This window comes from Protopterus annectens, chromosome 9.part0 (genome assembly GCF_019279795.1).
Source record: "Protopterus annectens isolate FY-2018-M chromosome 9.part0, PAN1.0, whole genome shotgun sequence".
Taxonomy (NCBI): Eukaryota; Metazoa; Chordata; order Ceratodontiformes; family Protopteridae; genus Protopterus; species Protopterus annectens.
In genome coordinates this window covers 74,592,886-74,609,237 of record NC_056743.1, presented here as the reverse complement: position 1 = coordinate 74,609,237, position 16,352 = coordinate 74,592,886, and the positions used below count along the sequence as shown (strand labels likewise).

General features: G+C 39.6%; 1 protein-coding gene across 2 annotated transcripts in view; it reads right to left on the bottom strand.

The window, feature by feature from the left end:
* The window catches only part of LOC122811042 (F-box/WD repeat-containing protein 7-like), a 1,408,110-nt gene that overhangs the window by 722,801 nt on the left and 668,957 nt on the right, over positions 1–16,352 (bottom strand). For both annotated transcript variants that reach the window (XM_044082576.1, XM_044082577.1), the window contains exon 6: positions 11,840–11,953. In XM_044082576.1, coding sequence (XP_043938511.1) covers positions 11,840–11,953 — 114 coding nt within the window. The remainder of the gene's footprint in view (positions 1–11,839; positions 11,954–16,352) is intronic.

Genomic DNA, 16,352 nt, shown 5'->3' with positions numbered 1-16,352 from the left:
CAATATCTAATCCAAATCCTGCCCAACACAGCCACATATCACATCTACTTTCTCCTTCAAACCTGCACATATATCCTATATAATACTACTCAAACAAACTTTAACCATGCTCTTCTTCAGCGGATGACCTTCCAAGCAAGTACCTAAAAACAGCAGCCAGTAGTTGTCTCTTCTTGCATTCAGTCATCATCTTCCTTCACAGAGCAGAGCTTGCGGCCACTACATCTGACCCAGATATTGCAGGAGCTCTGCCACAATGCCCTATGCCTACAAGTTTACTGAAACTTTTGTCATTGTTTCGTAGCTTGCAGTCACTACATCTGATCCAATATAACAAGAGCTGTGTCACAAAACCCTATACCTACAAGTGTACTGAGACATTTGTCATGGTTTAATAGCCTGTGGTCAATACATCTGACCTTGATTTTGCAGAAGCTCTGTCACAAAGCCCTACACCTACATATTTACTGAGACTTTTGCCATCGTTTCATGTAGCCATATTTATCATGAAGTACATTGCTGCATACTAACTTTAATCAGTTAAATACTTGCCTGCTCTGTGAAATAGTAGGAACCCTTACTAAGTTGTTCACGATCTCCTTTTTCTTGCTACTGTACTACATATGGCAGGTATCTAGTCTTAGGAAATGACAGAAAACCTGTTTTATTTGCATCTCTTTGTTAATTGCTTTGTTCTGGCTACAGAGTGACTGCTCTCAGTTGTAAATTGACTTGAGGATAGGAGGTTTGCTATGCTCGTCGTAGCTCCCCCACCCCCTCTTACTCTATTATACTTCCTATATACACATTTCACTTGTGACTTTTTCCATAGCCCTCCCCAAATCACATTAGTGCTTCTATACATGCACTTCTGTTTTTCTTCTTCCTTATCTCTTAATTTTAACCTCCATGCCCAACTATCTTTCTCCCTCGCATACTGCCTTGCACTATATACACTTATGATCACACCTAACCTAATAGTAGCTATCTATTCCACATTGTATCCTTTTCTTTTCCTAACTAAACCCTCATTTCTTTTTATTTTGACTACATCATTATGCTCTAGCGTTTAATACCCCATAATTCCTTACATTCCAGAGAAGATACTAAGACAACCTTCCATGCTGCTTTTATAAACTTATACTTCCTTTAGCTCCACCTCCTGCAAACTCCCTGCAATTACAACTACACTCCAATAGGTCTACTACACAACATCCCCCTCCCACACCCTTTTTCTACACTATCCCACAGTATTTTCACTTATACTCGACCCTCTACAATTGCATTTCCAACAGCCCTAATTCCCCGTCTGTTTCCATTTAAACTATCTCGCTCTACAACAATCATGCTGTTTTATTCATGCCTCTCATTTCTCTTCCTCCTCCTCTCTACCCTAACTCCTCCTCCAGCAGTACTACTACAAAAGCATACCTCTACTATTACCTCATCACCACTTAATCCCTCCACCACAAGCTTCTCCCAAATAACCCCAACATCGATATGTATACCAATCGTCTTCTGTTCCCATCCTGAAGTCCTCAGTACTAACCACTACAACCTAAAACTAATACAGATACCTAAATTACTTAAAACTCCTAAAACAACTTAAATGTTTTCACAGCCTTAAACCTTTGCAGGGAAATTCACCCCAACGCAGATCCCATTCCTATTACACAGACAAAAACTAACACTTTTTTCTCTTAATATCAGGATCATGTGCAATAAACTGACAACTCTTTCATGCCTGGTTAACATACTCTAAACACAGACATACTTGCTATTCGAGAGGCTTGGCTAAAACCAGAAATAAAAGATAGTGAAATTCTTCCCCCTGATTACATTAGCAGAGTAGACCGAGCATATAAAATAGGTGGTGGAATAGCCCTAATTTTCCCCTAACAACTTGATAGTTTCCCCTTCCTCAAATACACCAAAATTCTGCACAGCCAAAATACTTTTAACATTTCTAAAACTTAACTCATTTAAGAAAATCTGCGTAGCTGTTTTATACATCCCTCCTGGGCAAAACATTCCCATTCTAGAAACTATTCTAGCTTGGATATCTGAAACAATACCAAACAAGACCATTATCCTAGGGAATATAAACACTGACTGGCAGAAACTAACCTCAGCACCAGAAAACAGTATACACCTCTCTGGCTTTACTCAGATGATAAATACTCCTACCAGATATAGCAAAAATGACATCCAACACTCCACCCTAGGCGGGATACTAATCTCAAACTCTTCTAACTTTACAACCTCAGGCACACTCCCTGACTCCTTAAGTGACCACCTACCAACCTATACTCACAGGACTAACATTCAATTCACAAAGCAACACAAGCTCAAAACTATATGCAACCTACAAAAATTCAGTGAAGAGGAATGTCATGAATCTCTAAAAGCTATAGACTGGTCCATCCTGAAGAGACTTCCCCTTAATGATGCAGTTGAACATTTTAGCACCATCTTCCTAAGCATCAACTCCCTAGCTCTTCAACGAACAAAAAGAATGAAAAATAGCAAAGCCCCATGGTTCACCAAATTATGTACAATTCTAATGAAAGAGAGGGGAAAAAGTTTGGACTGCCAGGCTAAAGAATAAAAATGACAAACTTCAGTTATAAAGACAACTCTGCAATCAAACAAAGACAAATATCGCATGACAAAAAAATCATACCAGTCCTACATTTAAGATAACCACAAAAACAGCCCTAAGAAATTTTGATCCTCTAACGTCACTACTCTACCTAGGGAATAAAGATGATCCCAGTCCATACACCAATATACCACCTTCTTCAAACAGCCACCAATTTAAACACATACTTTATAGAGTCCATATCAAACCTACAAATAAACACAACTTATCCACCCCAACTCACTACTTCTACCAATATCTCCAATACTAACCTCTATACACCCTACATATTACAAACGCACAACCAACCCCCTCACTCATAACCAAAAAACAAACCATCCCCAGCTTTATTTTCAGCCCATCCCTTTATCTCAAATAAAAAAAAAACTACTACAAAAACTGAAACCTTGCTCAACCTCATCAGACAACCTCCCACCAGAATACCTAAAGTTTGATGCAGAGGAAATAGCATTCCCTGTTAGCACTTTAATTAATAGATCCATAGCTGAATCACATGTCCCTAACCTATGGAAAAGATCACACATTACCCCTTTACATAAGGGAGGCAACTCCACTGATGTCACAAACTTTCATCCTTTTGCAATTGTGCCCCCTAAGATTCTAGAACAATGTGTGCACCTACAACTTTTCTACCATCTTACAAATAACCTACTTCTCACACCCAACATGGCTTTAGACCTTTGCACAGTACTTCAACAGGCTTATTATCTTTCATGGACTGTCAACAAAGCCATGAAACTAGCAAACTAGTACCTGCAGTATTTCTAGATTTGTCAAAAGCATTTGACATGGTACCTCACCCCAAAATCCTTAAAGAACTTTCCAGCACTGGTCTATCCTCCTCCTCACTTCAGTGGTTTTCTAGCTGCCTAGCTGACAGGCAGAAAGCAGTAAAATGGCAGGGCTCACTCTCCCCATATCACATCATCCCCACAGGTGTAGCTCAGGGATCCGTCCTTGGCTCATTACTATACAATGTCTACAGTGCCTTACATACATCCTCCTGTGAAGGCACTCTAATCCAATATGCAGATGACTCCACTATCATCTGCTTATCAGACACTAACTCACCTACAACACAACACAAGCAGCTTTCTCTTTCACAGAAACATGGCCCTCCAATGCTGAACACCTATTGAAAACCCCCCAAAAAAACAAAGCTCCCTCTCTTCACCCACAAACCCCAAAGTTCCAACAAAATAAACTTCAAGTTCTTTTCAGCCAACAATACTGAAAATGAATTGGTTCAGCATATCAAACTACTATGTGTCACAACTGAATCTCACGTTTGACCTACATAAAACAGTAAAAAAAACACCAACAACTAAGCATGCTATACAGGAATAAAAAAATTCCTCATAGCACCTACCAGAATTACCCTGGCCAAAACCTACCTCTTCCCATCACTGTTATATGGGGCCCTAATTCTAACTAACTTACAGACCTCCCCAAGAAAAAAACTAGAAAGCTGTTATAACAAAATTGCCAAATTTGCCATAAATACAACCCCTTTAAATCACTGTAAAGTCCTACATTCCTAAGATGGGGTGAACTCCCCCTCCATCTCCAGTACAACTTACTACGGTATACAAAATCATCCACATCCCATTAGCTTGCCCTGTTCTTAGCCCATTAATAAACTTTTATATCCCAAATAAACATCTCGGATCTGAAGGCAAACATCTCCTCACAACGTATAAATCTAACAAAACTCCAGGCCTAAGCCTTTACTCCTGCTCTGTGACAAAACTATGGAACTCCCTTCCTTTAAACTATCAAAACTGCTACTAATTTGCGCTCCTTCAAAACCTCTATAAAAGAATACTTCAACAACACTTGTATTTGCTCCTGTATGAGCCCAGGCAGAGGTACACTCATACCTTTTTGTACCTCTAGTCTTTCTATCCCCATTACTATTTTACCCTACCCTCTTCTTCCTCTACACATACTCCCCTGAAATTACACTCATACCTTTTCCACATCTATTCCAACTATCCTCCTCCACTTCACCAGTATAATCTGTTAACATACTTCATGGCCTCTAGAATATTAATAATCGTTATGATAATCTATTATATAAATACTGCTGCATCTTCCTATTACAGGCTTTACATATAATTTATGCTTGAACACTAACTATTATTGTGTCGAGTTTTTATTCTGATAAACTGTGCAGTTTTTCAAATTTGAATGTTATGACCTTATTAGGTCTGTTAAGTTCCTACTATGACAAACTAATGTGTTGTTTTCATATTTGTGCTTGAATGTCATGACTATAATGTCTGTATAGTTTTTCATTCTGTTAACCATTTGTTTCTGGAGCTTTTCTCCCCAGGCCTCTGTTGAAAATTGGTACCTCATGACCCAATCGGACTTTCCCGGTAAACAAATGACAGATAAATAAATTGCCTGCCCTGTCTCGATCCTTAAAAATAGGTCAAGTCCAGGAATCACATATTCCCTCTCTCTGGAAAAAGTCACACATTATCCCCTCTGCACAAAGGGGGAAATTCCACAGACATTACTAACTTTATACCTAGAGCAATCTTATCTCCCCTTGCCAAAACACTTGAAAAATGTATTAGAAAACAATTGCTAGACTATCTCCTACAGGAAGAACTGCTATCATGAAACAATATGGCTTCTGTCCTTCCCACAGTACTAGCCCTGCCCTTCTAACCTATATAGATCCTGTCACTAAAGCTGGAGATAATGGCAAACTATTCTTCCTTATTTCTAGACTTGTCTAAAGCCTTCGACGCAGTTTGTCACAGCAAACTTCTACTTCAAATGTCCTCACTAGGTCTCTCTCAGCCCAACCTTCTGTGGTTCAAAAGCTGCCTGTCCAATCAGTTATCAGTCATTAAATGGCACTGTATGCTCTCTACATACCTACCAGTCACCAGCGGTGTACCACAAGGCTCTATCCTTGGTCCTCTCACCTTGAACATTTTCACCAACACCCTCTATACTTCCACACAACACGACACAATAATACAATATATATATATATATATATATATATATATATATATATATATATAGATGATTCCACTCGCATTTGTACATTTAACAACATGGTACACCTCCAAAAAATTACTCAGGAAGCTTTAACAGCCACAGAAACATGGCTATGTAACTCAACTTATGCTCAGCTGAAAAAAAAAATACCAAACTACTACTTTTTTCCCCAAATCCCTCTTTCATGAAAAAATTATTTAAAGTACGCTATCTTGATAATATAACCATTGAAGTCACTTCTCATAGTAAATCATTAGGGGTGATAGTGGATAAGTTTACATTTGACCTGCATATACAAAATTGCACAAGAAAAACTCATCATAAGCTAGGGCTGCTTTACAGAGCCAAAATCTTCATCAATGCAATTAAACTGAACTTGCCACTACTTATGTCCTCTTAACACTTGTTTATGGTGGTCCCCTCCTTACTAACCTCCAGGTTTCACAAAATTTAAAACTTCCAACAATACTATAACAAAGTTGCTAAATTTGCAGCACATACCCCTTTCAGAACCCACCACTGTACAGCACTGAAAAGCCTGAAATGGTTAGAACTACCACATCAACTAACATATACACAGCTTCTTACCACCTATAAAATTACCCAGCATTCATCTGCATAACTAGCACTAAAAAAACATTCTACACAACTATGTTCCCAGTCATTGTATTTCAGTGACCAAAAACTCCTGTCTACAAAACTAGCAAATCTTCTGGACACTGTCAGTATTCGTACAAAGTTGCCAAGGTCTGGAACTCCTTACCTGTAGCCATAAGGTCTATACCCTCCTTCCTGTTTTTCAAAAAACACTCAGACTTCCTAGCTAAAATGTGGCTCTGTTCTTGCTCAAAACCAGGATAAATTACATCCCTAAACGTGAGCAAGTACCTTTTCATTCCTTATGCTGCGTTACTCTCCTCATCACTTACATCCTTACTGCTAATTCTCTTCCCTAAATTTCTCTAAATATTCCATATGCCTGTTTTTCCATCATTTCATATTGCAATTCCTATTTGCATTAGACTAATTTATTTTTTAATTTCTCTACAAACTGTCTAAAATTTCTCTAATTGAATGATTGTCATACACCTTGTATCAATTCTTAACCAATGTTTTCATATTAAGTCTAATTTGTTATAATTAAACTGTAGATGTTTTTGTTTTATTTTTAAAGATTGTAAAATTACTGTTCTTAAAATGTTTTGCAATAATTTGGAGCTTCTCCCTCAGACCTCTGCTGAAATGAGCTTCTACCCACAGTCAGACTTTCCCAGTAATCAAATGTCCCTGTCACTATACTCCGTATTGTATAGACTTCTTAGGGGAGACTTATGCCTTGCCTACAGAGCAATCCAAGACCCAAACCTAATGAACTTGATGCATATCTCTAAATCAAATGGGACTAGGGTTACCCACTCCAGCAACGTAATTATGGCCTGTGACTTAATAGGACATGCCGTACAGACAACGGATTTATTTCTCAGCAAGGTGTTTGGAACAGGCTACCAAATTCATGTGAAACAGAGCACCTCTGACACGGTTTTGTTCAACTTATGTTGCAGCTTCGTCGACATTCTTCAGTCACACACTATCTATATCACTTGGTCATTCAGCTGCAGCACTTCCAAATCTGGTTTGACTTCCTCATTCAAATTTCCCTTCTCCTCTAATATACCTCCCAGATAACTGAAGATTTTCCACTATTCCCCTTCTAGTTCAATTTTTTGTTTCTTCTGCATTCTCCCATCTGGTGACTTGACCACTATCTAGTCTGTACTCCGTTTCATCACGTGTGCCTTCAGTTTTGCATTCCATTCTCCTATCGTTTGCTGAACTTCAGACTCTGCTAGTAATGTCACATTGTATGTAAACAGCGTCTTTGATCTGTCCGCTCCAACCTGCCTGCTAATTAATCATGAGTGAACTGCGGTGGTGGTGCTGCGGTAGCGTTGTCGCCTCACAGTTAGACGTTGCCTGTTCGATCCTCAGAGTGTCTTCTGTGTGGCGACATGCGTGAACAGGCGTTCCTTCGTTGAAGGTTGTGCGTTAGACCCGGCAAGCCAGCATGTAAAACTCTACTGCCAATCATTAGCGGACCGGAGTTCTGCTGTGGCGACCCCTAACCAGGAAAAAGCCGAAAGACACAAACTAGTGTGCGTGAGTGGGTTCAGAGTCAAACACTGATGCATACCCACTCCCACTGAAAATGTTTCATACTTCTGCCACTGAGTCCTTGAACATTGCCTTCACTAATTCTGCTAATGTTTCTGGGGCTTCAAACCATCACAGGACTGACAAAATCATATGCATTCGCCATGTCTAGGTAAGGAATTGGATGTCTTTACTCCTCTCTATCTTACCCACTCTTTCACATATATCTCAAGTTGGTTTATATAGATAGCAAGGATTATGGGATGCAGAGCCACCCCCTGAAAAAAAGACTTTTTAGTGGATAAGGTTGGTGAAGCTTACAGATCTATAATTTCCTGGATCAGTAGTGGATCCCCCCTTGTGGAGTGAGGTGACTATCATGAAAAAAATCCACAATACTGCCAAAAGATACACCAGCCATTTATTACATCAAAGACATACTGAGCGCTTTCACCCATCATTCCATGGGCTGCTTCAAAGTAAAGTACGTTTAGCTGTCTTCGGAGACCTTACATTGACATGGGAAATATCCTCGGTGATAGAATTTAGGTCTGAACCATGGCAAACAGCTCCATCGTTGCCTCTGTGAATCTAAGTGAACATTGAATTCTACAACTGCGCTATCTTCCCTGTAACAACGTTAAACACAGACGGAACGCAGTGCAGTCTCTGAATAACAAGCTTTTATTGTAAACTGAATAAATATCCAGACAGAAAAAAACGCTGTATCAACTAGGTGAGCACAATGAGTTAAGCGCTTTCACCTACTGAATGTAGGCTTCCTCAGAACTATGCGCTTACATTTCTGTTGTGCTTAAATAACTTATTTGGCACCATTTTCTACAAGCAGCCCTTAAAGTTGTATTGCTCATTTAAAAAGTTAAAAAACAGAAAAAAATCACAATCTTCATTATAAAATACATCAGACTGTATAAATATATATATTCTATATAAAATAGATTGTGTTTAAAAATACAAATACAAGATCAAAAAGTTTATATACTACATTAAAAAATAATTTATATATAATCACATTTTGTTGCATCAGTATTGCCCCTTCATTTAATTCATGCATCTAATGTTCACTAATCATACTACAGGTCGTCACATTTTTATATATATTATGAAATTGTTACATTTTCCTAACTGATAAATATTGCCATAATTTTATCTTCTGGATGCTCTTTGGACTAATATGGGTTTTAAAGATGTATTGTCATTCAACCCCGGTGCGGTTGATGCATCCGTATACAATTGCCACCACACCTCCCTATAACTTAACATTTCCTTCATACAGCCTCCCCTTGGATTATATCTGATTTGTTCCAATACTGCAAATTTGAATTTGTGTTCCTCACCGTATTTTTCTGTGTGTCTATATAAGGCATTGTTGTTGTCCTTCTTTCTTACACTATACATATGATCGTAAATTCTCCTTTTGAAAGCTCTCTCTGTTTTTCCTATGTAGTATCCACTACATACTTTACACTTAGCCATATATATAACAAAACTGGTGCTACAATTCCCCTTCCTAAACTTGATTTTACTTTTGTTGATGTTCTCCAATACTAGTTCCCGGGTCTCCATAATGTCCCCACACTGATTACAATGGCCACATTTAGTTGTTGCATTTACCCCATTGTCCCTGGACTGATTCTGATGATCTGTTATTCCTTTTTCCAGTAACTTCTTTAGATTGCATCCCATTTTGTATACAAATAGTGGTTTCTCTCCTACACATTTAACTAAACTATCGTCCACTATGAATATTTTCCAAAATGATTCCATAGTCTTCTTAATCTGATATACATAGGGTGTGTATTCTAAGATTCATGCACGTTGATATCTAACTGTGCTGTTGACTGTGTCTACAACTGTATGAGATCCATTGATTTGTTCGTTACTTCCTAACAATGGGATATATTTCTTTCCCCATTGTTCAATAACATATTGCTTCACATCCCTCATCATCAATTCATCATATTTCCTTTCTTCAAATAATTCTGTAACATAATCCATTTCCTTTTTCATTTCCTCTAATCTTGAAGTCATCCGGGCAACCCTTATACATTGCCCTTTATATATGTTATATAATAATTTTTTGGGGTGGTTGCTAGTATATTGTAAGTAATCATTGGAAAAGGTATTCTTTCGAAATATAGCTGACTTAAATCCCTTGCTATCGTGTGATATAAATGTATCCAAGTAGGCTATACCATTCGAGCTCACTGAATGAGTAAACTTCAAAAATTCACTACTTAAGTTAATAAAAGTAATGAATTTATTTAATTCTTCTTTACTACCCTTCCATAAGATGTAGATGTCGTCTAAAAATCTAGTGTAATGTATTACATGTTTGAACAGGGTATTTGGAAATAAAACAGTCTCTTCCCAATTTAACATAACTAAATTGGCATATATAGGTGCACTAGCTGATCCTATTGCTACACCTTTACATTGCCGGTAATATTCCCCTTCGAAATATATATAGTTATGTTCCAATACTAATGACATGCAGTCCATTATTAAACATACATGATCCCAATCTATGTTTGTGTGTTTCCTTATGCAAAACATCTCTAATCCCAATTGTTTGGGAATGTATGACTATAGGTCAATGACATCTATAGTTACATAAATAAGATCACTACATTTCACTTGTGTGGGGAAGTTAGTCAAAAAATCCCAAGTCTTTTATCAAATGTGGGATATGATTGTACGTGTTTTTTAGCCAGGTGTTGATGGCTATTCCTAAGGGGAATGTTTTTGCTAGACTTCCTGACACTATAGGTCGAAATGGGGGGTCTCTTACACTTTTGTGTACTTTTGGTATACCAACTAATGTGGCTAATACTGGATGTCTTACCTTAATAAAATTGTATACATCTGTATTAATTCTATTGTCTATCCAAAATTCTTCTATATAAGAATCTATTCTAGTCAGAAATCCACCATGACGAACGTCAGCTTCCACAATGACATCATGTCAATGTAAGGTCTCCGAAGACAGCTAAAAGTACTTTACTCTGAAGAAGCCCACGGAATGATGCATGAAAGTGCTCAGTATGTCTTTGATATAATAAATGGCTGGCGTATCTTTTGGCAGAGTCATGGATTTTTTTCTTAGTAGGCCAGAAGGATTATGTGGCAAGTTTTATCCTCATTCTGAGGGTTAGCAGTTGGTGGTCATATGTGACCAGTGATATGATAAATACAGGTGTCGAACACAGGGTGACAATAGTGGTGAGAACCAGGTCCGAAATTATATAATACTGAACCTCTGCTCCTAAATATACCTCAGTAATTAGAGGGGGAAGCTCTTAAGCATTTAAAAATACTTGTTTACAAAGCTATGATCTCAAGAGTCTCTGTCAATGTGCTATGCTAACATTGGTGTACACTACTGTGACTAATAGAAATACAGTCAGGCTGAGAAACCACTAAACATTAACAGAGAAAGAAGTTTCAAAACAAATCCACTTTATAACTGAACTACTTTAAAAAGGCTTATTTATAGCTAATAGTTTTGTGGATGTTATTTCTCAAGTCTCTGCTGTATTGGTAAATTAGTCAGGAGGCTTCAATTTGTATAGCAACTGTACTGTAAAATGTAACACAATAAAGGTCAACAGTGTCATTTCAAAGAAATAACAGTAATAACAATAGCAAGAACAATAATAAAATCATATCCATCCATTAGCCAAGTAGGCAGGACACCATACCGTTTCAGGGGTGACCTGGGGGCAATGTCTGGTTAATTGTCCTGCTCAAGCCTACAGAGTAGGAAAATGTGGACTAAGGGAATCAAACCTTGTACCACAGGAACTATAGCTTACAGCTTTAACCCTCTGTGCCAACAGCCAGAATTGCTGAAAACATGGTCGTCATCATGCTGGAAACAACCTGTTTCTCCACATCCACTTAACACATACCAGGATATCAGACCAGGACGACAGCCTGTTTTAATTCACAGATTCCATAACTGGGGATATATGCAGTACCTACCAACTTGTCTTGGGATCCACTAACAAGAACATACTCTTTTAGAGCAATTGACCACACAGGGCCATCATGGCCATACAGGGTCCTGGCACAGTCACCCAAACGCACATTCCAAATCTGAAAAAAAGAATTTAAGAGAAGATTAAGTCAGAAAATCTGGAAATGTAAACTCACCTCCAAACATACAACTCATCTTTATAATTACAATGAGTAACAATAATACAGTTTCATCTATTGTGCTGACTGATGACAAAGTTCACACACCCCAGATTACAGCCCTCAGTAACATGCCGCCCAAATGGGCTTTAACGAAGATTTAGGAAAATCAAAATTTTAAAAGTGCTTTTGCAAGGGGTGGGTTCCTCCTTGCTCCAAGACCCCATGACACATGTATCTTACAGGAGGGTCTAGCACAAATGACTGGTGTTAAAAGTCTCATATTAAAACTCAATGCACGAAATGCATTATAGCACCTTTTCGGAAAACTACCACACTGGTTAATTACTTCATCAGTAAGATAACCTTAAGAGTTGACTTGGATTTCACGGAACTAGGAACATATGTTGACAGTGATTTGGTTTTTGACCAACATTTGGCCAAAGCAGTAAGAAAGTCACTGTCACCCAACTTATAAGAGCATTGCATTCAGCTCCAAGGAAATCGTAGTGCCACTTTACTCTGCCCCTTTTAGACCCATCAAGTATAATGCCCCATTTGGCATGTACTTGACCAGACATTCTATGGCTGGAATGTCTATAAAGGGTATAAACACATTGTACTATACTGATAGTCTTAAAGCCCCATCTCTTAACACGGTCTCCTACAGGTTACTGATAGGCAATCTATGCCTAGCATACAAAGCATCCTTGGATGCATCCCTGATGGACCTTTTGCACATCCACAAAATGAACAGCATCAGAACCATTAGATACAAGGATTTAAAATCTGCTTGTGGCATAAGGCATGCTCGTGAGACAGATGTGTATTTCACAGACTCTCCATCCATTAGAGCTCAGTCCATCCCTAATCTTTTAAGTGTAACCAGGACCAATGGCTGGGAAACTGGAAAGCCACCTCAGGTCTGGCCCCATGTCTCTGATACAGTCAGACAGTAATGCTCAAACTAACATACCTCCCCTCACACACCCTCTAGAAGCTTCCTAACATACCCCCTCCTAATAAACACCCATGATACATAGTGACACAATTATGTTGGTTATCAAGGCTTGGCTTTTAAAGGCACTGGTGGTCATTAGCCTAGTATATTCCTGTGAACCTATATATTCTAGCTATGGATGACAGCTTCTTAGTGTTGGAGAACAGCATGACATTTGTTTTTGTACCAATAATTTTGAGTTTATCTTTATGCAGCCAATTGCGTACATCTGTGAAGACAGTCTGTGCAGTTTTAGGGAATTAAGGGTTTTGCTGTCTTGTAGAAACAGAATGTCATCTGTATAACATCCTTCTTTGCTGTTGGGTAAGTCAAGAGTACTATCCTTAAACAGTGAGAAAAGGTGACCCAACACTGAGCCTCCAGTATTAAGGGTTTCCATTTCAGACAGTGCATTAATACTGAAGGCTAGATTTCAACAACTAACTAAGTTTCTGGTGTCATTCTAAGGGGATCCAGTATCTGTCTACCTGGGATGACATGATTGACGGACCTCGATGCTTTGCCAGCGATGGCCTGGATCTGTCACCCCTGGGCTTCCAGATACTGGTTAGAGCTCTTGCCACCCCTATAGTGCCTTTTTTAGGCAGTGTTCCAAAGACCAAATTACCACTCTAACAGCTACAAACAACTGCAATCTGAGGGTCATGCTACTAAATGCTAGAAGTCTACATCTCAAAATGCACTTGTTCGAAGCACTCCTTAAAATGGAGAACATCGACATGTGTGCTGTAACAGAGACCTGGTTTCAAGGCAGCAGAAAGCACCCGAGCACTACCAGGCTATAACTCATTCCAAACCTTTCGGCCCCAGAAGTTGGACTGAAGCTCCAGCGGCGGTGGTGTTACCATATTCATAATGGATGCAAACACCTCCAGACTGGCAGCTCAACATAATGCATCTGAGATGCTTCAGGTGCAGCTAAAATTGGGTAAGACAGTGATTCAGGTCATAGCCTGCTATAGGTCCCCAGCCATGTCCCAAGACTCACACTCCACATTCTTAAGCACCCTGTAGAATATTAGGGTCCAAGCTAACACTCTCATACTGGGCAGCTTTAACTACCCCTCCATTAACTGGGAAAACTACTCATGTACCAATACACTTGCCCAACGTTTCCTGGAATTCATTAATTCCAATGCCCTGGACCAGGTCATTCTTACCCCCACTAGAAGTAGCAACATCCTTGACCTGGTCATTACTAACATGGGTGACCGTTGCTCTACACCAATAGTCAAGTCCTCCCTGGTTAGATCCGACCACAAACTAATCACCTTAGAAATCCACATCCCTCCTATCCATGGTAATCCCCACAAAAAACTTCTCCAAAGCTAACTTTGGGCTCCTAAAAACAGAGATGGCTAATTTCACGGCACCCATGCAAATGGAGAATGGTTGCATGAGCGCCAAATCATGCACCAATACACTGTACGAACATGTACACAAATGCATGGATCTCTCCATACCCAATAGAACCAAGATACTGTCCTCCAAAAAAAGGAAGCCAGTCTGGTGGTCCCCTGCCATAAACAAACTCTACAAAAGGAGGAGGAAACTGATGCGGAATAAGGTGAAGTCCCAAGACTGAAAAAACTCCCTTATTATGTAAAGAATCTCCACAGCAATACCCAGATACCTCAGGCTTTGTCCTTGCCAAATGGTGCACTGCTACAGTCATCCCTCTCCACAAAGGAGGAGCGACTACAGACCCTGGGAACTATCACCCCATTAGCCTGACAAGTCTGTTATGCAAAGCTATGGAACGCATCATCATGGACCTAATAAACAAGTATATAGGGAATCTCAAAACTCTGGATCCCACACAGTTTGGTTTTGTGAAGGGTATATCATGCCTGCTTAACTTGGTCAACTTCTTTGAGTCAGTCACCAGAGCTGTGGATGAAGGCAAGGTGGTTCATACAGCCTACCTTGATCTGGCCAAGACCTTTGATACTATTTCCCACTCAGGAATAATAGAAAACCTCACTAAGCTAGGCATCAACCCCTATATCACTAGGTGGGTTGCAAACTGGCTCACAAGTAGAACACACAGTGTGAAAGTAGCTGCCTCCAAGACAGACTGCAAACCAGTCACGAGTGCAGTCCCACAGGGTTCAGTCCTAGGTTCTCTCCTATTTGGTATCTACTTCTCTGAAGTCCAGGCCAACACAAAGGGACTTTGGCTGACAAAGTTTGCAGACAATTGCAAGTTGGGAGCTATTATTAACTCCCCAAGTGATGCTGACATCCTATAGAAAGACCTCACTGAGACCAACAACTGCTGTCAGAACCATGGCCTTAAGCTCAATGCCAAAAAATGTGTTGTCATCCCCTCTGGGAAAAACTCGGTTCCCCATGAATTACCACATCGATGGTAGTCCACTGAACACATAAGGCGTTGTAAGAGATCTGGGAACACAGGTTGACAGAAAGCTCTCTTTTGACCTCCACTTTGGTCAGAAAGTCCTTCTTTGTGGCACATCTCATTACTAAGGATTTTGCATCCAGGAAGAAAGAGATCATTGTCTCCCTCTACTCTTCCCTCATTAGGCCAATCATTGAGTACAATGCCCCATTTGGCATGTACCTCACTAAACACCTGCAACAACTGGAGAGGCCACAAAAGTACCTCCCAACGAGGATCCTAGGCCTTAAACATTTGTCCTATATGGACAGACAAACTCCAACAATTCTCCATCTCATATCGCCTACTTAGAGGTGATCTCTGCTTGACTTACAAAGCCATATCTGACCCAGCTCTGTTAGAAATGCTTCATCTAAAGAAATCCCAATCCCTCCACACCACATGGTCCAGAGACATCAACCTCATTACCACAATCAACAAAACATGCTGGAGGGACAAGTTCATAACCCAGAGACTGCCCATGCTACAGAATAGACTTCCCATACATGTCGAGCAGAGCACCTCACTGGCCCTCTTCAAGAGAAATCTTGATGAGTGGATAGGAAATAGAAAATTCACCCCAGGGATCACTACAGTGGCTTTACTTGACAGAAGCGCTGGGAACTAAGGTTAGGTGGCATGATGCCATGGTAATCCTATGGGCTAGGCTTGTAAAGGCTCCAGGGCCATTAGCCTAGTACACACTTGTGAACCTATGAAGATTTGGAAGACTCTGTCCTAACAGTAGTTCAACCAGAACATAGTGGTTTTCAAGTTATGTTTTGAAGTCTGTGTAGAATAAATAAAGCTATGGTTCACAGTCTTGAAAACTAGAGTCATGTCAAACACTCAAGCCATAAGACGACCTTCACAAATATCACTATAGATGTTATCAGTGCCTGATAGCAGGGTTGTTAGTGTACTAAAGGAATTTCTGC